The sequence below is a fragment of the Calliopsis andreniformis genome, chromosome 1 (genome assembly GCF_051401765.1).
Source record: "Calliopsis andreniformis isolate RMS-2024a chromosome 1, iyCalAndr_principal, whole genome shotgun sequence".
Taxonomy (NCBI): domain Eukaryota; kingdom Metazoa; phylum Arthropoda; class Insecta; order Hymenoptera; family Andrenidae; genus Calliopsis; species Calliopsis andreniformis.
In genome coordinates, this window is record NC_135062.1 from 11713938 (window position 1) to 11741809 (window position 27872).

General features: G+C 43.5%; 1 protein-coding gene and 1 long non-coding RNA gene across 3 annotated transcripts in view; one reads left to right on the plus strand and one right to left on the minus strand.

The window, feature by feature from the left end:
- LOC143181706 (uncharacterized) overlaps positions 1–27872 on the plus strand; it is a 203523-nt gene that overhangs the window by 88151 nt on the left and 87500 nt on the right. The gene's annotated exons all lie outside the window — the stretch shown is intronic.
- The window catches only part of LOC143181646 (uncharacterized), a 222409-nt gene that overhangs the window by 45784 nt on the left and 148753 nt on the right, over positions 1–27872 (minus strand). Inside the window, exons 3-6 of the mRNA XM_076382174.1 lie at positions 12442–12580; positions 10085–10149; positions 3520–3771; positions 315–632 (exon numbers count right to left, since the gene is read on the minus strand). Coding sequence (XP_076238289.1) covers positions 315–632; positions 3520–3771; positions 10085–10149; positions 12442–12580 — 774 coding nt within the window. The remainder of the gene's footprint in view (positions 1–314; positions 633–3519; positions 3772–10084; positions 10150–12441; positions 12581–27872) is intronic.

Genomic DNA, 27872 nt, shown 5'->3' on the forward strand with positions numbered 1-27872 from the left:
TAAGGCACGGCCTGCCAGATGGCCTCACTGAGTCCACTAGCAGGACCAGGACGAAACGTTTCCTTTTCTCTTTTCCACTCCCTCTCTTTCACACCCTCATCAACTGCCACGAACGTTACTATTGCTTTCTACATAGTACAACATTAATTTATCTGTCAATGGTGAAACTATCCTATGGCCTCGGAATGAAGCTCAGTGTGTACCTACTGAAAACATTATACGCGACAGGGAACCTATTAAGAGCCACAGGTCCGAGAGCACTGTTTGGAAAGCTTTCATTTAAATCCCATCCCGCCAGCATCAATTATTCTTACCTTTCATTAGCGTCATGGTCCGCGATCCCTCCATGGGGCTGAACAGGCCATTGCAAGTGGCGTCCCCGCTCTGCGCCACCCGGTATATCTCGGCCGCGCCCTCGGGCACAGGTCCAGTCTGTAAACCGACATCGTGATCCATGGCCCCCATGCCCATGGCAGCTCTGTGCAGATTACCCTGCACTGTCTGCCCAGCCTTCTCGTAGACGAAGCATCGGTATCGATCTTCGTTACTGGACGCGTGTCCGTGATGTAAACGGCCAACCAGGTAGCGGCTGCTGCCCTCCTTCCAGGTGGCCAGGCACTCCAGCTCCTCCACTGGAACCGACAAAACGACCGATCTCCTAATAACAATAACAGAGAACCTATCCGCTCGGGTTTGATTACTCAGTTTAATTAACCATCTACCAGTGGATTTGCGTGGATCTACTTATTCGAGTGAAATTGACCTCCATTCGAAGTCTCTAGTTTCAGTTATAAGTAATTTTATATCGAGCGTGGGAGGGAGGATTTGGGATCCAATTTTCCTCTTAATCCAATCGAGACGAAAGATTTCTTGAGGCGATCCTCAAGAGCTGAAGCTTCTTTTATTCGTGATCATCCTTAAAGGAAACAAAGATATAGAGGGAGCATTCGCAATTTTTTCTGAGGAGTATTTCTGCTATTATCTTTCTTTTCCTTTGAGTGATCATCGCACATGGTGTGTTTGTAAGTATTGTAAGTATTAATTGTGAGTACTGTAGTACACACCTGCTGTGTAATGTGTCTCGAATGGGTTAAACAGAACTTATTAGAAAATCCTGAATTAATTTTCTTAGGGAAAAAACGTGAAAGCCACGCTTAACTGTTTTGCTACCCTAAGGACTTTAGCTTTAGGAAGAGACTCAATAAGCACTCGAGTCATTAAAGCTACTCCCATCACAACTAAAATCACAATAATTACAACCAGTGAAAAATGTTTATCCTTCATCGACGAGAAACAATCGCCCCAGGCGCAGTCCTAGACAGGCTCCCTCCTGGCGACTATCGCCGAGGATCAAATTCGACGCAGGAGCTGGAAGAAACGAGGCTGAGGTGGTATCTGCCAGCCGCTGACGAGCAAAAGACCGCGCCAAGGCTCCAAGGGACGAGGTTTTTTCGTTCGAATCCTCGCAAATTGCTCGCGGCCTTCTCTCGCCTTCGAGGATCGCGGGGATCAAAAAAGGAAGCCGACTGTGACGGAAGGGAAGGAAAAATACGGGGAAGAAGCCAGGGAGAAATTGAGAGAGGAATGCCTGGGGAAGAGGATAAAGAAGCTGTGGGGGGTGTTGGGCCAAGGGAAGAAGTGACAGGAAAAAGAGGTAGCCGACTTTTCCGCGAGATGTGATTTAGATACGCGCCTCTGGGATCCTGCTTTCTGATTTTCTGGCAAGCTTCGCCGCGTAGACGATGCTTAAGGACGAAGAAGGTGTCCGCTGCGGGGATCCGTTCGATAACATCGCGCTCTTCGCTGAAGCCCCTTCCGCGGTGCATCCGGTCTCGGTGAATCGATAATTGTTGGTTTCTTCGTGTCCGAGATAGGACCAGTTGGAGGCGCGTCACTCAAAGGACAGCTGACGAATCGGGCCGACGTTTTTTCCAGGGAAATCTAGCTCTCTGATGCCCTTTCTTGTGATTTCATCGCTGCCTGGACTCTGCAGATTCCTGCTTCTCATTTTTCTTATTTTATGCTGTCGCTTCGAGGACTATGTGTTGATTGGATGGCTTTCTTCAGTGAGAATATTTTTCTTGTTATTGGTAGATTTTAAGGGGTTAGTTTATTTATTTTCTTTGTGTATTTAGTTGCTGATTAGTTTTTTAATGGTCCTTAGTTTTAAGTAGCGAGATTTAATTAGGGAGGTACATTGGTTTGTAGGCTGGAGAAAATTGGGAAAAGAGATTTTTTAATCAAGGTAACTATTGAATCATTGGAATTTTTATAAGTAACAATACAATAAAGTAACATACAATTCCTGAATAATTTTCAAAAATAAGAAAATTCTCTGTTTCACTGAACGTAGGTAGCTTTAAAAATGAATTAAAAATCAAGAGATTAAAATATCCAAAGTATTTAACAACCACAGTGTTCTTCACGTACGAAACGTAGAAAGAATTGCAAAAAAAGTATTTGATTTCATTAAACCGACAAGGTAAAGGAACTCTTGAAGCACCCTTGCTCCATACGCTCTGCGTGCTCTGTGGAAAGAGAATAAACGCAGCGATAAAAAACGTAACGATGGAAGGAACGACGTTAGCTTCATATTCCCATATCCGCAGCAATGTTTTTTCGTGTTACTTTTTTCTTTTCGCATTTTACATCAGGGCTTGATTCGATTTAACGCCGACATGGCGTGTTTTCGGTCAAATGTCCGTCAAAATGGAAACAATTCCGAGCAACCGTAACCAGTGAGACGTAGCTTTGGCCACCGTGGCGGAAGGGGTCGAGTCGATCACGCGAAGAATTTTCAAAAATCGAATCGACGCGCAGTCACGACCCTTCCTTTGTGCCAGGCACATCCTCCCGCGTGCCATTTCGATTACAGCCTGCATCAGTGATTGGGGATGAAACGCAGTGAACGCTCCGAGGACGGTTATTTTTCCACAATTTGCGGCTCCTTGTTGGTCCAGGGTAAACTGTTTCCAATATATCAAAGTTTTCAAACACGTTCGAACACACTCCGTGCTACGATTCTGCCACTATCTTAGAAACCTCGATAGACATCTGTAATTTCATTAGACAGCTGTTTCATTTTGGGAGCACTCTGCCTAGGAAATTCTGGAAGATGATACCCCTCGAGACTTCTCGTTCCTCCAGCATTTAAGATCACGCTCTCCAATTACGAAAATGGGGAAATCCTTCGAAAATAGAGAGATCGTCGCGACTAAGATTCGATCGAAACTCTCCATCCTGTGAAATCCAGGACAGAAGTTTAACGAAGTCCAAATGGGGCAAAACGAGTCGGCGGTTTTGCGAGTCAGGGACCTTCGTTAGGGTCGGCAGGGACGGCTCCTCGGGTCGAAGCATTTAACTCGCCCACTCGTTCTAACTTTGCACGGGTCGTCCCAATGAACGCTCAAAAATGAATCCACTTTGCGGCGACTAGCAAATTCGCACGCAATGGTATATTTAATTATTGGGGTGGCGTTGTTGATAGGAGGTGGTGGAAACTGAGTTGAAAGTACTCACCTGCGCTTTCAGAGGCGGGGATGTCGGGGCACGCCTGGTACCTGAACAGCAACCTGCTGTCGTCGGTGCAGGTGTCGACGTTGCTGACTGGCACTGAGCAGGTCCCGTGACCTCGGTTGTAGGAGAAGGTCATGGGACCTCGGAAAGGACACGGCACAGGTGTCGCCTCCTCGCGGAACATCGAGTAGAGAAGTGCATCTCCTGTTATGGAGGAGCACAATGTCGCCAGGGAGTTCTTGCTGTTACAGTAAGCTGGAACAATATTCAGTATTTAATGAGGAAAAGTGATTTTGTAATAATTGAAGGAGTTTATGGTGACGGTTTGGATTGAGGAAAAATGATTAAAAATAGTGGAAATTATTTGGAAGGAGATATTAGCTCTTAACTATTGAGCCTGGTAGACTTCATGTGAGATATCTTTATTATTACCCTCATTTAAATATGAAATACTTTATAACGAAAGTTGTGAATATATGTCACACCTTGTCTCTACATAAGGTATTATAAACTTTATATTAATTTTATAGATATTTAAATCAGTAGGTTTTAATTAATGTCTCCGTAGCTTAAAGTTGGAATCTGTAGTTGAGAGTTAACTTTGTATTTGAATCTGAGAATTCTCTGGAAAAAAGGTACCGAGTTAATGTGTACAAAAAAAACTGTATTAATGTGTTTTCTTTATGAAATTGAAGTATAAAAAAAATCTGACTAAAATTCGTGTATTTTTCAGTATCATATCGAATGTAAAAAATTGAATTAGTACAAATACTGTAACTTAACCATATCTATTTTCTAAAATTCATTCTTCACTAAAGAAAATACGTAGAACAGTGCCTCCACGTAATCGAAAGTTCTATCACTCCGTGAAAACAAAACTACAGCGTAGGAGGTGCTAACAGAGTTCAGAAATTATTCAAACAAACGAATATTTCGCGCGGCGAGTGGCGCTGGGGCCAGCAAGGAAGGTGTGAAACGTCGGCAGAGATAACGATGTAATTTTCAAAAGCGTGGAAATGGAAAAAGTGCAATGTCGTGTCTTGCCTCTATTTCCCAAGTTTTCCCCGCTGTTTCGCCCGGCCGTCCTCATTTATTTATTTATCGTCGCGTGGATGCCAGCTCCGAGTCACCCTTTCGCTCCTGCCCCCTCAACAGCAATTTAAAATTTCATCGTCATTTATTCGTTATTAAAATCGACCATCATTTCTCCTCTGGCACTTTTACGAATGAGCAGAAATTACGTTCAAACGGTATGCCAACATAATTAATTTGCCCATGGAAAGGGAGGTCCCTCACTGATTAATTAGCCGCGCTTTATTTCCCTTCGTCGCGCGACAAACAAAGTCGAGGTCGAAGGTATCGCCAGGAGAGAGGGCTCGGGAAATTAAAATGAATTCACCCTCGTGTCCAGTCGCGGAAAAGTCGTGAGCAAGTCCCGCGAATTAATGCAATTCTCTGCCGCGGTTTGTCAGATCCACCCTTTTTCTTTGTCCCCCATTTCGCCTCCCCCTGCCTCGAGGCAGTCCATTGTGGAGCGCGGCATAATTTCGGAATTAGAAGTCTTCGCAAAAAGTGCAATCCCGTGTCCTAACGCTGTGACGAGCAATGGACAAAACTCGAAAAACTAAAATGAAATTCATGGATTATTATATCTTCAAATACTAACAAAGGAACGTAGATTTTCATATTACCCATAGTTTGTCGATTTATTATAATCGAAAAAATCGGTAAACAATTTTTTAATCAAGTAAAATAATTTTGTTTTCGTCAGTCGAAGTATTTTTGTATTCTCTTTAAAAAAGTATTGAGGGTCCTAGGTCGAAAATGTATTAGTTTAGGAGTTATCAATTTTCTCCCGAACGCCCATATACTCGTCACACTGTGAGGCGGCCAATTAAATCTAAAACGCGTTGCTTCGCGGCCTGACAGTAATTCCGCCCCTTAAACTTTTCGATGAACCCGCTGAACCCCTCGTCGAAATCTTTTTGCCACGGTCAACTCGCAAAACGCGAGTCACGCTTTATTTTCCCCCGAGCAGGTCGGTAATGAGCGGATGGGAATGAGTCTAGCTTTTTCACGAACGTAGGGAACGTCATAGTGGTAATGAGGTGGCGTCTCGGAGGCTGAGGGGAGAGCTCGCGAGAGCTCCTTGTGGAATATAACGTGAATGTTGTTTGTTTGTGCAGAAAATTGGGGTCAGAATTGCGTGTTTGTGAAACCTGGAATATTGTTTGTAATTGGAAATATTGTGAAGTCTATATGAGGACCTTTCGATAGTTTCGAGGAGTGTTTTTTGAAGTTGGAGGAGTTGAAGGTTTGAACTTCGTCTGAGGGTCGTTTTGATGCAGAGGTACACTACTGTGTATGAGTATTTGGACATCTTTACGTTATTGAAATATGTAAAATATGACAAGTAGAATCTTTTAATATAGTTTTGACTACAAATCTTGTCTTAGATAATTATAGAAGGTTTACACAGGTTTACACGAACACACTTATTATCACGTTACGTGAATTCACGTTATACAGAAATATATTATAGCAAATCCATAGTATGAGCTAAGGTTCTCCTTTAGTTTAAACCTACTGTACTATATTTCCATTTACTGTATTTTCAAATTACAATATTTTCTACACTGAAAGAAAATCTACTTACTGTAGCTTTAGATATAAAATTCCGAACACAATTTTTGCCCACATTTTCAAGTTACAATATTTTCTGCATTGGAAGAATACCTACTGTAGCTTTAGATATAAAATTCCGAAACACAATGTTTTCCGTTTCGAAATTACAATAGTGTCTGCAGTGGAAGAATAGCTACTGTAGCTTTCGATATAAAATCCTAAAATACAATTTTGTCCGTTTTGAATACAGATCGTTACGCCGCGCGTCCGATCCTTCCAGTCGTTAAATAAGAAGCAATAGCAGAGCGTTGCAACGTCAACGCCATTCCGATCTAGAAAAAGAGTTCCGCGAATCGAATTTTATACCGAATATCTTTTCATAAAAGCCAGCGAATCGGTGTTTTCACAGTCATCGGGAAAGTCCGCGTTTTCATTCATTCGGTCGCCCGGAGCATGACGAGCCTTTTCCCGATCCGTTGTCACTGTCCGCTCCTTTCCCCCCATTTTCCACAGAAACGACCCACATTTCCCCGCACGTTGACGGTCCGAATGCAGGCTGCAGGCGACGGTATCTGCGGCGTGACACTATGCAGATTAAAATCCGATAAAAGAAAAGGGGGAGTGAGGCAGGGGCTGTGTGGACGAGAGAGAGAGAGAGAGAGGACCCGAGGGACTTTGACAAATCGTCGAAAAATGCGGACGCGCGACAGGAGGGGTTGGTACCAGAGGTCGGTGTCCCTCTTTTTTCGCCTGTATATATCGAATTCCTCCCTCCTCTCCGTCCCCGCCTGGCTCGAGTGCCAAACTCCACCTGACTGACGTTGTTGCTTTCCCTTCGGCTTCGTTTGCCCCTTTACAGGTCGTTTCGGGTTCGTTCGCCTACTTTGCCAGCCAGACAGTCCTATCGATACATCTGATGCTATGTTACTGAAACGTTTTCAGGCCACCCCATGGTTCTATCAAATTACTTCTCTGGCTTCTGCATTGCTGTCTATGCTTAAGCAAGCTGTTTTAATTAAGTGAGTTAGCCTTGATGTGTTCGAAGAGACTTCATCTACAAAAACGTAGTGCGTTTTTGTGCTGGGAAGCATTCAACGCTTCTACAGGGTGAGTCTCGCAGCTGTATCGGTTGAATTATCTTTTAACTATTTGTTGCAGGGAGAAATGTGTCAAATGAGAGTTGTTTGGTATCGAGGGTGTGCTCCTTTTTTATATATTCTCTTGATATTAAACAGTTATCGTTTGAAACATTTTCTCATATAATAAATATTGGGTTGTCCCTTGGAGTGTTTAGGTCTTCCCTTGGCTGTCCTTTGGATTAGTTCTTTAGCCAAAATTTAGCCAAAGCGGCACATACTATATTAATTAAATGTAATTTTTAGTGAGTAAAATTATTCTTCAATTTTTTTCGTAAAAATTGGACGAATTTTTATGTCGACCCAATAGTCTATAAGAATATTTAGGTGATACAGTTGCGAGACTCACCCTGTATATCCACCCTTTACTGTTTAACTTTCCCAGAGAATTCGCAGTTCTCTAGGAGAATAAAGAAAGCCAATTTAAAAAGCACTGATTTAATTTAATGGCTCAGTGATTTAAAATATTGTAAAAGCAGTGCGCTAGATGAATTTTTCCATATTTACCGAGACGAATCTGTAACAATTGTATTCGAAATTTTTCAGCCCTCTCTCAAAATATGAATTTTTCCCAATTCAGTATTTAAAGTTGTTTCGTTTGAAGGGTTCTACGAGTGCATACGCTCACTCTCCACCCACACATAACACGTTTTTTGTCGGGATCCATATGTTCCGCCTCCTTCCACCCTCCACTCGTTTCCTCTCGCGGAGCGCATCCCTTACGACCACAGTCGAAGGATCAAAGTGTCGTTAGCAGGTTTTGGGAAAAAAGGGAGTACCGTATCGTGAATGAGCTTACGTCAGAGCGGATAGAATTATTTCGGAAGCTCTGTTGCTGGCTCCCACGCGAAAATTCGTTCGTATGAACATCACTGTTTTAGAGGAGAGTTTCATGCAAGTAGAAAGCCGCATTTTAATATTTAGTGCGTCCTCGATCCATTGACTGACATGTGGGTCAAGATGGCTCTTTCCAGCGCGGTATTCCATCGTATCCGTGAGCGGTATATGGGTTAGCACTGTTTCGATCTAGGAACCTATAATTCATAATAGTCTTCCTGTCGAAGTTAGCTGTCATCGGTCATGTATTGACGATAATGTATAGAAATGTACTTTCATACTTTCAGAACTAAGGGATATATTTGTCCCATATGTAAATACTCCCTTTGGGTAGGTTAGTTTAGGGTGATTAATATGGTCACAGTTTTACGACCCACATGTGGTTAATAGAGTCACAATTTCATGATCCACATGAGTCAGGACAATTTAAAGGATGGCTTTTTTGAAAAAATAATTTATGTCCTAGATTCAGTTTCTTATATTTGGTATTTATAATAATTCTGTGACACTTTTATGGATTTTCTGAATGTAGGAATGAATTATAACACTTTTGATGGGCTGTGAATATAACGAATCAGTGTGTTAGTGACTTTGGAATTAGATTCGATTTTTTAGGTCATTCTACAGGTCAGGATGAGACGAAAATAAAGAATAAGGAAATTATATTTGACGCTTTCTTTCGGAGGTAGCTGTTGAAGACGTACCTAAAATACGTCTGACTAATTCTATTGCGTGGACCTATTCTACTAGCGCCACTGTGCCTAACCTGACTAAAGCGCGTCGCCAGTAGAAGAATCCTTCAGACATAATTTTCACGCGTTGTAGACGTATTTAGGACAATAATTCAGTAACTTTTTATTTCTGTTAGAAACTGTTTAATAATTTTGAGTATCTCGTTAATTTATCACATTCTTTTCCTGTTTCACATAGATTTGTCAAGTTATGTCTCTGTACACCCATTATAAGAACGCTCATATCTTCGAATTTTCCAAGCTTTCCATCTTTTCAACTCTGACATATAAAAGCACTCTCTTGCTACCAGATAACATAAAAAAATGCAAACAATGTACAAAGATGGACTTATCGAGTTCTCCTCCTGTGGTCTTCAAAAGCATTACGACTTCTGCCAGACCGTCGTCAACCAAAACTCTCAATTTTGAAGACGAAACAAGAAACTAAACTAAAACCCCTCCCCCACAGTGCCTCTACCCCCGAAACGTTTAAGTTCCAGATACACGACGCATGCCCAAGTGTGCCAATTACTGAAAAACAAAATGCTCGAAACGTGACAGATAATCCGCGGTCCCGAGACCCCAGGCGTCTCCGCGCAACAGAACCGAAAGGGCGCAATAATCTGCAACGATCTACGCAAGGATGCTCGATAAATATCCGGAACGAGAACCATTATCACGTCCCAGAAACTTCGCTATCCATTCTGTTGTCGGCCGTATTAACGAGGCACGGTAGCTGATTGCACGACAGAGTCCCGCCAAAGTGCTCTCGATTTCTTTTTCCACTGTAAACGAGGCTCGCTGGGCCCCCCTCCCTCTGGCCAACCTAGAATTAGCAGAACTACTGCCTGCTTCTTCGCGTTCCCTTCCTCCCTGTACACCTGCTGCCCCTCTCCATCCCCCTGGCTTCTTCGCCCCTCATCCCCGTCGTCCCTCGAGTTCGCGCGACGAACGAAAGTCGTTAAGCTCTTCTTCGAGAATTACTCCAGGCAGCTATGGTCCTACCCTAACCCCCGTCATCTTCGAGCTTTTAATTACCGATCGGCATTCTAATTAATGAATGGATTTTCCCCAGGCCACCAGGGAGATCGCTATCGATCGAACGAAACAACGGCCATCGCGAGGGGACCGACGGGACGTGGATGGTACGGGTCTTGGACGAGGGGAAGGACGACAGAGGGAGGGGGGGAGAAGGGGAGACGGCCGTCTTCCAATGTTCTTTCGGGGGATTGTACTTACTTTCTTTGTACTGGAGAACGTTCGAGTGCTTCTCGTGAATGACGACGCAACGGTAGCAGGATTTTCTGGAACAGAACGGAAACGGGGGTTTCTCTTATTCAGGCCTTTCATTCGATATCGCTCGACGGAATTAGAACGCTTTCCCTCCGCCCCCGACTATTCTTTCTACCGTTCGTTGTTTTCTCCTTCCTTTCTCGTTAGGCGACGAGTCGGGATTAACAGGGGCTAGCCTCGTCGTATAACGAGACCCAAGTTCGTCGCGCGTGAAATTCGTGGAAATGTTTTAAGCAATCGATCGTGTGGAGGCTATGCTAATGGGAGTGAATTTTATATTTCTGGATACGTGTAACAACGTGCGTAAGTATCTGGATACTTTCTCTTTACATTTGGAATTTGTGAAATATTTACACTTCTTTGTTTAGACTAATTGAATTGAGATGTGAAGTAGAGGGCACAGACTGCGTTTGAAGAGCGTTGGTACTCGAATTTCACGTTTGTTTTCATACACTGGGCATTGCCAGATAACATGGTATAAATCTTGGAAATGTCTGTTTGATATAAAGTTCACTCTTCCTAAGGAAGGATTTCAATTATAATAATTAGAACGAAATCTGTTCACAGAGATAACAAAAGGGTTTATCTACAGTAATTTAATATTACTATCTCGACTTCAAACAAAACGTGGCTTAGTTTACTTTTACCCTCAATGCCTCAATCCTAGGCCATTTTAAACAGTACAGGTATGGATATTTGAAAATCGTACACGGTATCCAGCGAAAGAGTTAATCTACTAATGGGCTGATAACGAGGGAGCATTGTGTCGAATTTCGCGTGGGGTAGAACGGTCAGGCCCTGTTTTCACGAATCTTTATTCGAGAGTCACAGGTTTTTTCCTCGAAAGATATGGTTAATTCGATCGGACGTTACAAAGAGAATATTAACTTTAATATTTTTCCTCTGACCCGTGTCGCACGGCACCTCAACCCCGCGGAACTTCCGGCTTCCTTTTTTATCCCGCTCGTCGACGTATCGATCGGACACTTTACCAGGCGAGCCCGATAGAAATCTCCACGAAAACTTCGGGCAGCTCGTGTGACACGAGCATTACGCGGCGAAACGACGCTCCCCCGACGCCTCCTTTTCCTTCTTTCGCGTGTGCCGCTACGGAGCTACGACTACAACCCCCTCTGAGCCGCCCACCCCCTACTCTCACATGACAAACCCCGCTTTTAATCCCCTCTAACCCCCACGGGGCTCAACTTACTCCCAGACGTATCGCCTCTTTTCAACTAGTTCACGTCTCTCCCTTTGGCTTCAATTTTTTCCGCCCAAAACTTCCGTCGAGATTCCAACGATTATCTACTTTTGAAATTCCGTGATGACGTTTCTTGGATTCTGATGGAGGTTTCTGTTTTCGAAGGTTGTTTGCTGAATGGCAGGAAAGCGTTCGAATTCCTTGGGGTGGTTTTTGTGGTCTTGATGGGTCTATTGTCTATGAGCGTTTGTTCTGGATTAACCCTTGTACCAAGTGGAATTATTTAGAGATCAGATACAGGTTTTCAAGAATTGGAATTTTAGAAATTGAAGTAAGTGTACAGGCTGTCACAGAAATAATATCGTATTATATTCTTCCTAAGGATGAAAAAAAGTTACATAAGGAGAGGTCCAGGAACTATTCCTATTGGAGATTCTGTATGTGACAGAATTCGCAATATACCAGATGCTTTTGACAATTTTCGACAGACTAAAACGTCGATGCAAAGCGTGTATTACTGCACAAGGGAATCATTTCCAGCAATTTCTTTAAGGAAGATACAGGCATTTCTAAAATATTCCCTTACAAGTAAGAAGCGTTTATATCTTGAGAAAGAAGTGTTCGTGAAACTTAAGGAAATCTATGTTTACAAGACTTTTTTTCATCCTTAGGAAGAATAGAATACGATACCAAAGTTTGACATCTATTTTTGGGACACTCTGTATAAGGAGACTAAAAAGTTGAATATTCGAAAAATTAAAGGGTTCAAAATTTCACAAGTTGCAAACTTGGAAATTTAAATTCAATAGTTTTGGGGACATAATATTGATGTCTCTGAATGATTCTACTCGAGTACTAGGACATAAATTTCCACGCATCAAAAGATACTCACCTCAGAGTAAAGATACTCTTCTCTGTTCCAAATATTCATCACTAAAATATTAAACCTCCCTCACTCTCATTTCCTTTCATTCTATGCACTCTAAAAATGCTCTCAATTATACAGATATAAGAAATAAATTGATCATTCACTCTCATCTATTCAGCCAGACATACTGACTCGCACTACTTGTAGAATCTCTAGTAGTATAAGTCAACTCACTGGTTCACCAAAAGGAACTTGTCGCCCTCGTTGTGCAGACACCTGCCCTTGCCGGACAGCTCGTTTCTGGAGATGACAATCGGGTGGGTGACTCCGCTCTGGAACCAGGTGCCCTCCCATCTCAGTGGAAACGTGCATTCTGCAACAGACGATGCAAAGAAATTTAGTCGAATGTGTCACACTAGCCTTTTCATTTATGTTGAATAGAATAGAATTCTTTATATGGAATCTATTCTCAAGACTACGACGCATTATTAAATTCACACACTCCAATTGTGAAAATTAAAGGGGTATCTTTGTTCATTGGGAGAAAACAGTAGAGATTTTTTTTCTTTTGGATGTTTAGAAGCTTTTTGAAGAAATATCATTAATATATTATTTTTGCGCGATTTCGTTATTTTTGCTACAGGTGAGGTACTTCAGAAATCAGAGTCATTTAAATACTGATCGATTACATGTAGCTTGGAATTGAGAGAAAGACCGAGAGAGAGAACAAGAATACTTTCCAAAAATTCTCCATAGAACTCAAGACATTAAAGCAGCTTCCCACGAGAAATTACGTTCCCTTATTAAATTCATCCTAAAGTGGCCATTCCTTTATCCACAATTCACTACAGCACTAAAGAAAACCAGTAATCAATGGCAGAAGCATCCGAGCCAAAGAGAAAAGTTTCGCAATTTGAGCCCAGCTGGAATCCCTTCTCCAGCGTCCCTTTTTCTTCCTGGAAAGTCGTCGCGACTGGTTTTCGGAAACGCGTCCACAAAAATGGATCCCTTCCGGTCGAAATGCGCAGTCAGGTGTTCGCCAGGACTCCCGTGGCCGAAGTTCCACGCGAGAGAAAGGAACGAGGCACGAGGGACGTCTCCGGGTTTCGATTATCGTCGATAACTCGGCTGGATGTATCCCTTCCTCGCTATAGCAGTAGTTTCCGGAAATTCGCTTCGCCCTCGGGATTATCTCGTCCCGGGAATTCCCATCCCGACGCCATGGTTATGCGCCCTTCCAGCCGCCTCCCTGTTCAACCCTTACTTTCGCGTTCCCTCGCCTTCCTGCACAGATCCTGACCCCTTTGTTTCTCCCTGGCCCCCCACGATTTGTCCCGAATTACTTCGAGGAATATTACGTCGACTCCTCGTCCTTTTTCTTTACGACAGCGCGTCGTGTGCCTCGCCCAGATCTATTCTATTCCAGGGGTTGTTCTAGGGAAACGAAATAGTGGTGGGAAATGTAAGACTGAGAGGGATGAATTCAAGTGGAGTGGGGGTTTGAGGTATAGTGATTCACAGATTTATTTAGAGTATTGTTCATAAGCGTTCGAATGGTGTCACATGTTGAGAAGAATTCAGGTTTCTTTGAGGTAAGTGATATATATTCTTTGTATTTATTTCGTATTATTATATCTTAATATTAAGTATATAATTATTAGGGTAGCTGTATATTTTGCAGTGATTAATGATTACTTTAAGCAGTAAGCATCGGTTGCTACCAATAATTCTGTAATTTTCTAAGTTTGTGAAATCATTCGAATGCTTATGAGCGGTATTGTATGTATAGTTGAAATATCGGTAGATAACTGTGAAAATTGTTGCGATGCACGTTGCACTGTTTTCTTTTTATTGTCGCTGTATTAATTGCTAGGGTTTAAGGGCTCTGATTATTGAGGAACTGATTTATTAAAGTGTTTGTTAATTTTCTTTCAGTGTATATAGTGTATTATATACAATAGTAAACATAAAAGAAATTCTGTTATAAGATACGAATACCATGCGAGTAAATGGTCATGCAAAATTCCTCTCCAAGCAACAAGGCCCTGTCACTGGCAGTAATTTCAGGTTTCGTTTCTCGTAGAAAAGAACAATCGTAAACCAGCATCGCGTGCCTAATCGTCGTGCGCGAAAATATAGCCGGGACTCGAACATGGACACCTGATGAATAAATCAATCGTCGGAACAATGTTTTCGCTGGCAATGTTTCTCGCGCGACACTTGATTAGCTTCCGTTTGCGCGCGAGCCTGCGTCACGACACGAACGCCTGTCGAAACAAGGAGCCAGGGCGATAAATAAATAAAAGGAGCGTTCGACGGAGGCGTGCAGGCCTTAATGAGGGGTTAATTAGATTTCAGTTGGGTAGACCGACGAGAGGAACGAGGAAAAATATTGTTCCACGGGGAATCCTACCCTCCCATGGGGGCTGACGAACGAGCACGAGGTTCTACCCAGTTCTACCAAGTCGCGAGTCTTTAACTAAAAGCTTTGCAAATAGAAGCCATTTTTGTCGTTTCTTAGGCGTCTAGATGTTGACTCGCTCAATTGTGCCAATCACTCCAGCGTCTTATCACGAACAGGGACAGTTACACGTAAACCAAGAAGCAGCTTCGAAGGGAGGATAATCGAATTAAATTCGGTTCGAACCTTTTCTTCCTAGCGACATTTCGTGAAATGGTTTCGATCCAAGGAACAGATGCGTCTCTGCTTGATGCTAAATAAGAAAAAGAGTTCATCCCTCGCGGTGGGGAGACACTTTCGCTCGAGGGCTTTGTGGAATAATAAAAGCGAGACGAGAACGTTTTAAGGGTTCTCGGCATTGCTTATCTTAGAAATGGGGTGCTGCTATTGACGCGTGTCATTTTGGAAAGTTTTTGTTGCGGCGTCGGGAGAGGGTGGTTTTTACACTGTCGTGGCGTCGCGTAGGCGTTGAGTCCCACTTTTCCATGGAAAAACAGTGAGCTGTTAGGCGTTTTGAGTAACCTTGAGCGTTCACAGAGTGACATTGCGTGATCTTTACTACACCTCGCGAAAAGTCTTCGATCAACTGCATAAATACGAAACTATTTAAAAATATTCAAGTTTTTGAAAATGTAAAATACTACCATACAATCTAATATTCCTATATATTTTATATTCATACAATAGCATTTTTCATTTCAAAAACCTCAATATTCTTTAATAAATTCATATTGTTATGTTTGACCGAAAACTTTTTGCCAGGGGTAGTATGTAATCTTGGACATCTTTGAGATGATTTTAATGATTTATCTAATATTATATGCATTTTATAACTTCCTGCAAGTTCCAAATTTTCATAAATGCATCAAAATCCCCTGTCTAGTATTTACCCACCCAATTTTACAAAAACAGAAACCTCCTTTTCACCCTTCTCAACAATCTTCCCTTTCCAAACTTTCTACAGTTTTTTCAGAGCGATGCAACCCAACACACCCATTTCAAGTTCTGTCTCCCAGAACAAGGTACCCTCTGCCTCCTAAAAAATCGCCGCTGTTTCGCCTAGGACCTTCCCTGAGTCGAAATGAAACCGCAAAGAAGAACGATGAGTCTCGTTCGGACGCGGGGGTGGATATTTACGCGTGGTCCTCTCGCCTTATCGTTAACAGCATCACAAGCGCGCCACGGAGCCCAGGGAGATTCGATCTCGCGAGGGACGAAGGATGCTGGCCCGCCACGAAACACTCGCTCGTTTTTTCTCCCTCTCGTTCCATCCCCCTTCTGCCCTCGGGGGTGGGATCCTCCATCGCGAGCCAGGGCGGCTGGTGCGAACTGTGATTACGGATTTCGAGTCTCGCCCGCGGATTTTACGAGCCCGTCGTGAATCGCGCGACCCACCCTCCAGTGTCCCCTTCTTCCCTGTCCACCAGCTCAACCCCTCGCTCCTGCGAACCGAAACGCGGGGGAGGCAACGCGCGGCATACGAACCGCGTGGAAATAAATAAATGCCGCAGGAGGTTGGCCGACGAAGAGGCTCGTGAGACGAGGGAAAGAGCGCAGAGATCCACTACCACCTGCTATCGATTTCAGCCCACGAAACGCGGGGCTGATCTGACGAATGACTTCTTCTGCGTCGATTTTCGTGTTCCTTCGCGGGGGATCGATGGCTCGGCCCTTTTTGAGGTATGGGACTTCTTGGGGAAGGTTATTTGTGAGTGGTGATGCTTGAATATTTGAGGGCTGGGGGCAGGTCTGGCTGAATTTGAAAAATAGATGGCAGGGGCTAGTGAAGGAATATTGTCTGTGGATTTAACTATGGAAAAAAGCAGTAGCTTAAGAAAAATGTGAAATTGTTTCTTGTACTTTTAGATAATTTTGAACATTTTGTGTCTTATTTTAGCGAAAAATAGCAGTAACATATTTTAGTAGATACTTCTTTCTTTCATAGTTAGGCAACATACGACGAAGAGAAATAATAAGTATAGGTGCACATGACTGACAATTTTGAGTTTGACTGAAGGCTGATTACAGCCTGAACAGTCCTTCTTTTTCTACTTAATACACAAGAAGATATATAAAATTCTGTTAAGGCTCTTTAAAGAATTTAAAGAGACAATAGAATCCCACAATAGAAGATGGAATCACGGTACCTCGAAGGCATCAATATGGTAACAAAGAGTAAAGATCTCGAGCCGCCAGAAAGATAGATATCAAAATATGTTCCCTGGTAATAACGATAACTTTCGTCAAGTATTAATCGCGCGACAACTACGGCGTACGTTAACGAAAAATGGAATTTTTCCTCCATTTTTTTTCCCTCCATCCCGCAGAAAACCCGTCGGACAATACACGCGATATAACCGGTGGCGGCAATTTTTCATTCTTTATCCCTGGCACAATCCATTTCACCGGCATTCAAGCAGCCGTAACGACTCCTGCGTGGCTGTAATTTACCCCAGAAATGGCCCACGACAAAATACACCCTGTTCATGCCGCGGCGGGGGCGATGGCGGGTCACGTGGCCTGCCCCGAAATTTCTTGATTAAGACGACTGGCACGCGATCTTCCGTGGCCGCGTGCACTCGTTCCTCTTCCGGCCTCGTCGATCAATCTTCGAACCAACGTCGACGCCATTTTTCCCCCCTTTTTTTCCCTCGCCGAGAAAAATCTCGAACGAACGTCGCTGAGCATCGCGCCGAGGAGTCGACGGTGGCGAAAAACTCGATCTTGTTATCGTCTCGAAGATAACGCGAGGACGCGACGTGGATCGTTAGTTTTCGTTAGCTTCTCGGGGCGTCGAATATATCAGCGATACGCGGAGAACGGCGTCGCGACGCGAAGCGCATCCGTTCGCCAGGAGAAAATTGAAATCTCGCCCCAGCCGTGTCCGCGGACTTAATTTCGCGGAATCGATCGAAAGTCGGGCGAAGTGAAATTAATTCGTCCGGCAGGCGGAAGCTCGCGAACGTTCCGAGAGGACTTTATTTCATCTCGAAATGGAATTGCACGTGAAATAATACGGGCTGGGAATGAACTCTGATTGCTTCGATGCCCGCGACGATATTTGCGACGGGTCTGTAAGAATTCATGGGGCGAAAACGCGTGTGGCACCTGGTGAGAAAACTCTGCCAGAGTGCTATTCCCTCGGTCATTTGCATTCCGCTTTATGGGACGCCAGGGAAAGTAATAGGAGAGTATTTCATTGCTGGAAGATCGATACTGGTTTTTTGAGGTTTAGGAATTTTTTGGAAATATTGTCTGGGCTTATAAGAAAAGGAAATGGATTATAGTAGAGTTGGGTATAATATAATTAAAATAGATATTAATATATAGGAATAATTTAGTCATAAATTGTGGATCTGGAATTAGAAATTTTGAATATTTAAATACTGATTTGAAAGATTGAATGCTTGAAAATTGGGGATTAGAAAATTTGGATATTGGAGAGCTAAACGATTAAAAATTTAAAGTATTTAAATATTTGAATTTTTGACTGTTTGAGTATTTAGATATTTGAATATCTAAATATTTGAATATTTGAACATTTAAACGTTTGAATTTTTGAATATTTGAATATTTGAATATTTGAACATTTAAACATTTAAACATTTGAATTTTTGAATATTTGAATATTTGAATATTTGAATATTTGAATATTTGAACATTTGAACATTTGAATATTTGAATATTTGAATATTTGAATATTTGAATATTTGAATATTTGAATATTTCAAAGTTCCTATCTTACGCAGTATCAGCTCATTACTACCAAATGACTAACAAATCGCGATGCCATAACGAGTACACAGTAACGATTTACTTTCTCCAAGCATTAAAAAAAACTCTGTTATCACTCAAACACCTATTCCAAATTAACGATCCGCCGATATCAAATCATTTCGACAGCGTAAGGTTAACATTTGCGTGTCTGTGACCCTGTTGCGTTCAGTCCCTGACAAGGTCTAGCGCTCTGAAGGAGGCACCGATGCAGCATCGGTTCGTCGATAAATTGTTTTCAATATCGCGGCGAGCGCGGCATTATCGAAGCTCCGTCGTCGTGCTAGTAATTATCAGCGGCAACATCGTTAGTCCGTAAGTTCGGGATTACAATGGAGCCTCATCGCTTCCCGCGGGAGATTCGAGACAGGCTGGCCCGATTTGAATAGAGCAGATCGAATCGCTAGATAGTATACAATCTATCGGATGAATTCCTATTTGCAGAAGGTATGACGACTCGACTTCTGCCTCTCCGTGCGAATTGAAATTGAAGTAATGGCGGAGAAATTTAACGCGCCTTAGAACCGACCACGTTCCACGGCTGAAAGAAGAGGAAACTGAAGCTGTTCCCGGAAATTTCAGCCTCCCAAGACTTTTCAATTATTTAGCTCCATGAATATTCTCGCCGACCGAAAATAGTACGTCCCTCGGAAACGAAGTGACATTTTATACGGGTAATTTAATTGACGAGAAAAGGTCCCGCTATTCTTCGACTCCTTTTAGGTTGATAAATGTAGGTAATTGCACTGCTGCTACTATTTTCGCAACGAGGATCGATACATATTATTAGCGAAGTAATTCAGCCGACAGATTAATCTAATGTCTGAGTGGAAATGATTTCTACTACTCGGGAATGTCAAGCCTCGCGTCTCCTGTCTGATTGGTTTCGACTTAATCGCATGGCCTCTCCACGAACATCGAATCCCTCGTATTACGTTAATGGGAAACAGAATCTCGATTTCGCTATAGTTACACGCGTGCACTTCACTCTAACGAGCGATTAATTCCATCGCGTCAATTGCTATCAAATTTTATTCTGCGTATTACCATCCATTGGAATGTTCTTTCACCGAGGTTTGCTTGTATTCAATCAGAATCCATATAAAGGGGAGAATCTCGAGCACCCCTAAGCCCCATCCTCGACTTCCCACTCGGCTCCCTTCCAAACACATTGACAATGTTTCCCGTCGAATATAAAATAAATTATGATTCTCTATCTGGAAATTGTATTATACTGGAAGTCGAAGCTCTCTTCAGGGACAAAAGCGGTATCAAGAGATAAACTTTGGGCCGAGAAAATTCGTACGAATTGCTATTAGACGCGGGAAACGTAGATTTACGAGGCGCGAATGAAACATTCGCCAATACAACCCAGCCTCGGCGAGATTAAGTAGCTGAATCGCGTCCCCTTGGGAGCAGCTCACTGTTGATACAGACCGCCGAAACTTTGGCTATAAACTGCTCGCGGCTCTAATACATATCATTTATCAGAGGGAAAAGTAGCGTGAGTCGCATTCCTGCGGGGGCCATTTTCAGCATACTGATCTTCAGAAAGAATTTCCTCTTACAGAAAATCTAATATTGACCCTTAACTATGGATACCCAATTTTTAGGTACAAGGACATTGATTCAAACCTGTTGATGTTAAAGGGTTTGTAGGTTGGCACTGTGTTCAGTAATATTTACAAGGGAAGCAACCAAGGTTGGCAATATATATTTTGTACTAGTGGGTATATCCAAATGTCTGTGGTTGTAAGACAAAACGACCTAAGTCACATATTTTTCTTTAAGTTTTCAACTTCAGTACTGTTTTATTGACTAGTGTATTCCTAATCCCTCATTTCTAGGTGAAATCATTCTTTTAATGCCTTTCTTTCTTCCTAAAAGTATAAACCAATTCCAACACATTTATTAAATTAATACAATGTTAACTGTGATGTAGAAACGAGGTACGACACATTCACAATTTTCATTATAAGGACTTTTACATTTAAACGAGATCAGTAATAAAAGTTACATTACATGGAGTCTACCAGACTCTATTTCAATAGTTAAGTTTCAAATACGAACAATCATATGCTTCTAGGCAGCTGTAGATATTGCTATTTAAATTTTTCCAATGTTACATTCTTCTGTCATACTTATCTTCCATTCTCCACAAAGGGTGCTTCACCCTTTAATCTACGAAACAAATAATAATAACTCTTCTTTCCCCATTTACAATCTAAACTTCACTCTAACCACATCGCGTTCGCATCGAGTCCACAACAGAGGCTCCGAATCCCCGCATTTCGCTCCCTCAACTGTACGCGACAGGGCAAACAGGTCCTCAACCCGAATTCTCACCCTTCTGTCCGAATGTTGAACAAACGATCGCAAGAGCGTTTAAACGGTCCCAGTATTCGCTTCTGATCAAATATCGCGGGCGCTCGCTTTTGTCCACCCGACCAAAGCTCTTTTCGCGGGCAGCTCGTTCGAGATTGGTCGAAATCCTCGTACATCGGCTATTAACCATTACTACAAGCGTGGCTGCCGACTGGTCGGCGCTTTTATTTCCGGCGTCGACGGACGTGACGCAACGGGAACAAGCTGAGCGGGGGCTAGGGAAGGGTGATGCGCGACAACACACGGCAAATCTGTAACATTGTAGCCCACGGTGTCGCGTCCCTTCGCTTCCTGCGCCCCTGCCCTCTGCCCTCGACGCTCGAGCGAGTCGAGAGGATTCGCGGACTCGCCGATCAAAGGGGATCGATTTCGAACCCCCCGCCTGCGCACATTCTCGCGGTTGCCTTTTGTTCGTCCTTCGACCGCCGAATCCTGCCAATTCGTTATCTTTTTATCGAGCGCGGAGGGGGGGGCGCCAGTCCGCGCGGAATCTTCGGGGCGCCAAGTAAATTATTGTCAGGCGGCGCGGGGAAGAAGAATAGCGCTGCGGATTCCTGACACTTTGACAGTCGTCGGGCGACGCAGACGCAGGGATCGGGACGCTGGCTGCCAGAATAAGTGGAGGAGGGTGGGAAACCGCGGCCACCCTCGTCCTCGGCCTCGCCCGTCATTGACAGCTGTCAGCCGTCACCGCTGGAAAGTTTTACGACGACGAAAGTTGATATTGCCGCGCTTGCAGCTTCCTACTGCCTACCTTTTTCTATGTTTTACTGTGGGCGCCTCCTCGAGGCGTTCGATTGCGTTTTTGTCTACTGCGCCTTTCTTTTAGGGTTTCCTGGATTTGATGGCCTCTTGTTACTGTGTTGCAGGTTTTTTGGAATGTTTGAGGTAATTAGAGGAGCATGTGCAGTTTTGCATGATATAGTTTGAGAGTGCTCGTGTGATATGAAAGATCAGAGGAATTTTACTGGATTAATACAGTGACATGTATGTTACTGTTTTTTATTTTTTATTTTTATTCTACTATATAGTTTTATATTAGGTGAACCAGTAGATTCCATAATTATTCTGAACACTGTATTTAACTCTTATGCAGTATTGTACAGATAGGGTGGAATAAAATATAAGGGTAGAATTTCTTTTTGTTGTTAGGAATGGTTTTTGTGTCGCTGAGGTGTAGTTTGAAAATTGTTTCTTCTAAAGATTTAATAACCTTCTCTCACATTTGGAACTACCTTAATAAGAATGCAATTACGTTTCAAAGTCCAAAATTTCAAACATCTCGAATTCCACTATGGATCTCCTAATTGAAATCGAATAACTCGCAAACTCGAACGATGTGTACAAGCAGAGTAAGCAGGTGCAAAAGCGACGAGAATTCTCTGTGATAGGAAACAAGCCACATGTTCTTGAAACACGTCGAAAAATAAACTCCATCTCAAGGGGGAGACAATTTCATTTCTACAGCTTTCAATTCTTCTCCATCGAGCGTCTAGGATTTCCTCTGAAAACCAACATCTCTTCGACATCCTCAACATCCTCCTCTCAACGCTGACTGTCTTTTACACTCTCTGTCAGCCCCATAAAACCGCTAGATGCTTAACATCTTTAACGACGTTCCCTCATTGACTATCACGTTCCAATACCTCGCTAGATCCTCTAGGCCTCACAAAAACTGAAATTTCATAGCGACGTGGAACGAGTTAGCGTCGCTAGAAAGGGGACGCGCCACAGAAGATCGATCCTTTCATAGAAGAGTCGATAATCGACGCTTCAATTTCGACGCGGGAAAAAAAACGAGCGATGGGAAGAACGGCCAGGGGAGTTAGGTGGAAAAAAATCGAAAACGTTCTCGTCCGAGGGGTGTTCTCGATGACGACGTCACGGATTGAAATGGCGCGTAAAATGGCCACTGCTCCCAAGGGCGAAATATTCCAAGTCTCCAATTTTATTCAACCCCCACCTCTTTCCCTCTTTCTCTCTCGATCACTCGCAACCCTTCGCGCCATTTCGACAGAAATGTCGCCGTGAGAAGGGGACGAAGGGGAGGGCAAACTGCGGCCCGAAAAACATTTGTTATTCAGGGGAACAGGTCCTTGTCGGTCTGCTAAGTGGGAATATGAAGAGGGACCGAAGCGGAGGGCGTGAAAGTGGCCAATAGGAAAATAATCTCGACCCTGTCCTACACTTAGGCCATATACTACTAGACACGGCATGTGTATAGTGCATGTATAGAAAATTCACGAGCTCGGCTAATCAAAAATAACTATTACTGCGACCTGAATCTCATAAAACAGTTTAGGGCTAGTTTAATAGTCTGAATAGAATATTTATTAATGTCGGTCGATTCTGTAGATTTGTCAATTTTTTCGCTTCTCCTGCTACTTTTAGAAACAATGTTTTGCGATTGTTAGCCTCCTACGATGGTTCTGTATAAATTCGTTCAGTATTTTTGCTTACCAAAGGGTTTTAACTCGTATAAATAAATAAATAAACAAGTATAAGTGTGATGTCACACTGGGCAGAAGATAGTCATTCAAAATGGCTGACACAGCGCCAAACGCTTAGACAGGATGCTACCGACCCTCACAGTCTACGAGAAGCTACAAGCAGTTTGTTATCTATGGTTGTAAAGGAAAACAGCCTAAGTCACATATTTCTATTTTCGAGATATTAGCATTTAAAGTTTTCAGCTTCAGTACTATCTCATGAACTCGTGTCTTCCTGAGCCCTTATTTTGAGGTGAAAAAGATTCTTTCAATGCCCTCTTCTTCCTCAAAATATAGATTTCTTATTCCAAATGTCAATTAAGACTTCAACTTCAATTTTTTGAAAGTGTGACATAGGTCGTTTTGCCTTACAACCACAGATATATGGTCTAAGGTCCTGCAGTATTCCTTTCCCATGGAAAATCGTGGCCCATCGGGGATCGATAGGCGGAACGAAACGGAAGCACCGTCGCAAAATAATTATTACCTGCGTAAACAGGGGGCCTCGCTCCTTCGCGATAACACGAACTGGGGCGATGCTTGTGATACGCTTGAAAATACAAGGGGGGTGGGAAATGGGGAAAATAGGAGTAGGAAGAGGGTGAACGGAAAAAGCAGGCACGATGAGAGAAGAAAGTGGAGGCTGGCGAGAGAACAAAGGAGGGGGAAAAAAAAGGCAACGGTGGCTCCATTCGCTGTGCATAATTGATTGGCGCTTCAAAGGGCCTGGGAATAATCCGGGCCACTGTATAACGTTGATACGGCACTTTTTCATCCTCCAGGCTCTCGTCTGTCCCGATAAAAGTCCGGTCTGGACATTGGCATTGATCTGAATATCACAATGGAGGACGATCTGACGTGCCCGCGGATGTTCTTGCGTTTCCTCGTTCCCGTTCGAGGGAAAAGAGGGAATCGATGGAAGAACGAATAACTCATCGTCGTCGAATCGATTAAAACTCGTTCCTGCTGAGGCTGAAGTACCCAGTAATCGACACCTTTGGCTAAACTCGGCGAAGCAGTTGCTCGTCGAGAGTTCTTAGCGAACTAAACTTTTCGTTTGCTTAATACGTTGGGCTTAAGAAATCTCTGGGTATTTATAAGTTATGATGGATTGCTAATTTAAGTTGCTATGAAGTATAGAAATAATGAATGTATATGGAAACCTCAAAGTGTAGGTATCAGGAAGAGGAAATTCTTGAATAATATACTGAGTATTGAGCAGTTCAAAGAAGGAACATTATAAAGTTTCAAGAACTGAATTTACAGAACAATACTATGGAAAACATCTACAAAAATTGAATAAGAAGAATACACTTATCTGTACAATACTATGAATATCATTTTCAGTAATTATTTTAAACTCAAAGGGTACTAGTTTGTCCTGTTCTCCCTACAAAAATAATAAGAACTTATTAGAAAAACAAATTAGGACTGCAGAGTTCAAATAACAGAGTTTCAGGAAAGAAAATTGGAACAAAATTGGCAGAGCAAGGTATCAAAGTATCAGCTACTGCACGAAGTCGATTACTCCGCCATTCAACCAGCAGTAAATACCTACTTCACCCAATGCATTCTGCATCACCAAATATTAAACCCGGCTCCCCGAAGAATTTGGCGAAAGCAAAGCCAGGAATCGCCCAAATACGAGTGATTTACCAAACGACTTGTCTGTTATTCGACTTCGCCGCGAATAAAAGGGTCGTCTATCGCGGGCAGCGCAATCTTCGTCACGAAACTAGCAGGGTTCTCGCGATCGTGCTCGGGGCCAGGGAGCCTCGACGACGCGGGGCTCAATTTGCAAAACGCCGGTTCGAGTGGCCCGACGTTGCCGCCGAGGCATTAACAGAAACAAGTTTCACGATTTACTCCCTGGCGAAGGGCACGAAAGGGTCGCCGGGCGAGGAGACGTGGCCGAGAGGCGGTCGCGTGGGATGGAAAGGGACAGAGTCATTATTGACTCTCGAAACGAGTTTAAACCGAGGGTGAAGCGGCCTGATTGCCGCACCGATTGTATTCGCTGCGGCATAATGAAAATTCTTCTTGCGTCATCTGCCCCCGAGGATAGTTTAACGGCATACTGAAATCCTTTGCCCACCCCCGCCCTTCGTCCCCCCCCTCGCCCGCCATAGTTGTCCGGTAGTTGATCGCAATCTCCTATCGCGTTCGACTCTTATCGGGGCAAACGACCTCCTTTAATCGCCCTTAAAACCTCTCGCTCGACGGGCTAGAGGAAATTAATTAAGGCCGTTTCTGGCCTCTCGTTTCAGCGGGAATTTTACGCGAATCACGGAAACGATAAAGCGATTCCCTCGCGTTACGACTGCAGTGCACCGATCCTACCCGATGCAGAAGTCGTTGCTGGCAGTTTAGACGCTGGGGGAAGACACTTTGGTTAAGGAAAAATGGAGAGATCTAGGTGGGATTGTGGATGGGGGATGTTCTGGGGGGATGGGGCGATGATCTATAGCGGTTTACGCCGAGCCAACATCGTTAATTCCTCAAAATCAACCGAGAACGCATCCCGTTCTGTTCGGGCTCTCTTCTGTGTCAGCAGATTGCAAATTTAACTGTTCCAACCTTGACGACGCAATCGCGAGGAGCTGCTTAAGCTTACTCTGCTCCGACTGAGTCTATACAATTAACAGCAGTCTCGTTCTACACATATTTCCCTTGGATGTTAATACTGAATTCTGGGGAAACGTCTGTGGTGTTATTTCACTGTCTTTGGGAAGATTTGGAATACTGAATTGTCATCACTGTTCGATCGTCTTCGATTAGTGTAGACAAGTTAATCTTAGAAGGGCTGTAGGAGTAGGTGGTTATTTCACTGATTCAAGGGAATTAAGAAGAACACAAGTGTCTTGAATCCAAGTACCTTGATTAATTTCAACAAGTCTCAAGCCTTAACACACCTATAATCTACTGTCTTTAAACAAGCCTCAAAGTGGAATCATACCATCGCTACACAGACACCACTTTTCTGACGCTCCGACCTCAGCCTAGAAATTAGGATCCACAAAATCGCTGCCAGCGTAAATCCAGCGTGGTGGGCGACGCGAGGTTAAGGCAAAATGTAAAATATAGCCAGCGATATATTTACGCGAAACTGGAGGCGGATTAAAGTCAAGCCAGCCTGGAGTATAATCAATAGATTCGAATTGTCTGGCGTGACAGGGCCACGATATCGGAATCCTGCCAAGTTCCAGCGACGTCGCTTGTATCGTCGACCGTACGAATTTCTCCCTTTCCCCTGGCGTCGGGGCGCATTCGTATGGGTGCAGAGTCGCGCGGCTTTCTTGGATTCCATAACGAAATCCGTTCCCAGGCGCCGCTCCTCGGGCGAAAACTTTGCAATTTCGGGGGGCGACGCGCGACGGTGCCGCGGAGACGCTTCCGCGGCGCGTAATACGCGCGCGCGCGGCCACGGGAGCGGATGAAATTTTCAAGAGGGGAGCCAGCAAATTTTCACGCCAGCTGGAATATTTAGCGGTCACGGGACCACGATGACGCGGTGCATCTACGCGGATCTGCTTATGATTCCTTCAATCTTGCGAACCTTGCGGATGACTCGCTTCTCCTTGTCTTCTTTGAGGATCTACAGGGTGTTCCTTTTATCTTGCTACAGGTTATTAAATGAAAACATGATAGGTATAGTAATTGGGTTAGGTGAAAATGTCAAGCATAGAAATTGTGTTAGAATATAAGGAATCCATTCTGGAACCGCGATTCAAATTGTGTGTCGCCTATTGTATCCATCATGAGACAGTAACTGGAATTAAGTTTCTTTTTTATTTCTCTGTTTTGTGATTCTTCAAAGTGATTTTTCAAGTTATAATCCCAAACCATTGAGCTCGAACTTCAGTATAACTAATCGCAGCTTCCCCCGTCAGAAGTGAAGTCCAGAGATCTATTTTTACAAAATTCCAAGTTCCTTGAAATTTGATTTCCCTCCAACTTCTTTCTTCTATCTCTTAATATCAGTCTCCTTTTATACTCCGCTTACATTGGCAAACTTTTCTCCAGACTCGCGGAACGAGGGCAACGCCATTTGAAAATTTCGCGTCGCTCCGCACGATTCTCGAGAGAGGCTGCATTATAAGCGGCAGCGTCTTGAAGCGGGTACAAACAGGTGCTCGCGGTCTCGCCCGCCACCCCCGCGCCGAAACCGAGACCGATAAGAAGAAGGGAAGTTTCTCGCGGAATCTTCGGAACCGCAGCCACGGAAGCGTTCTAATATTGTATTCATGAAGTGACGAGCGTTCGAAGCGTTCTGAATAAATAAATAAACGAACACGCGAGACTTTACGCGGGCTCTGGCTGTGAAACGGGCGACATGACACGTCTTAGCGAGAATCTTCTGAAAACACTGGAGCACACTCGTCGCCCCAATTCTGTGTTTTCGAAACTAGAGGTTCTTTTCTACACGTGTGCTTTTTCTCTTAATTGTAACCTCCCTGCTGCTAATACAGTGATTCCTGTCGACATTAGAGGAGTAGATTGATAGTAGATCAACTAGACTAATGAGAGACGACAATGCTATCTGTTACTGTTAAAGT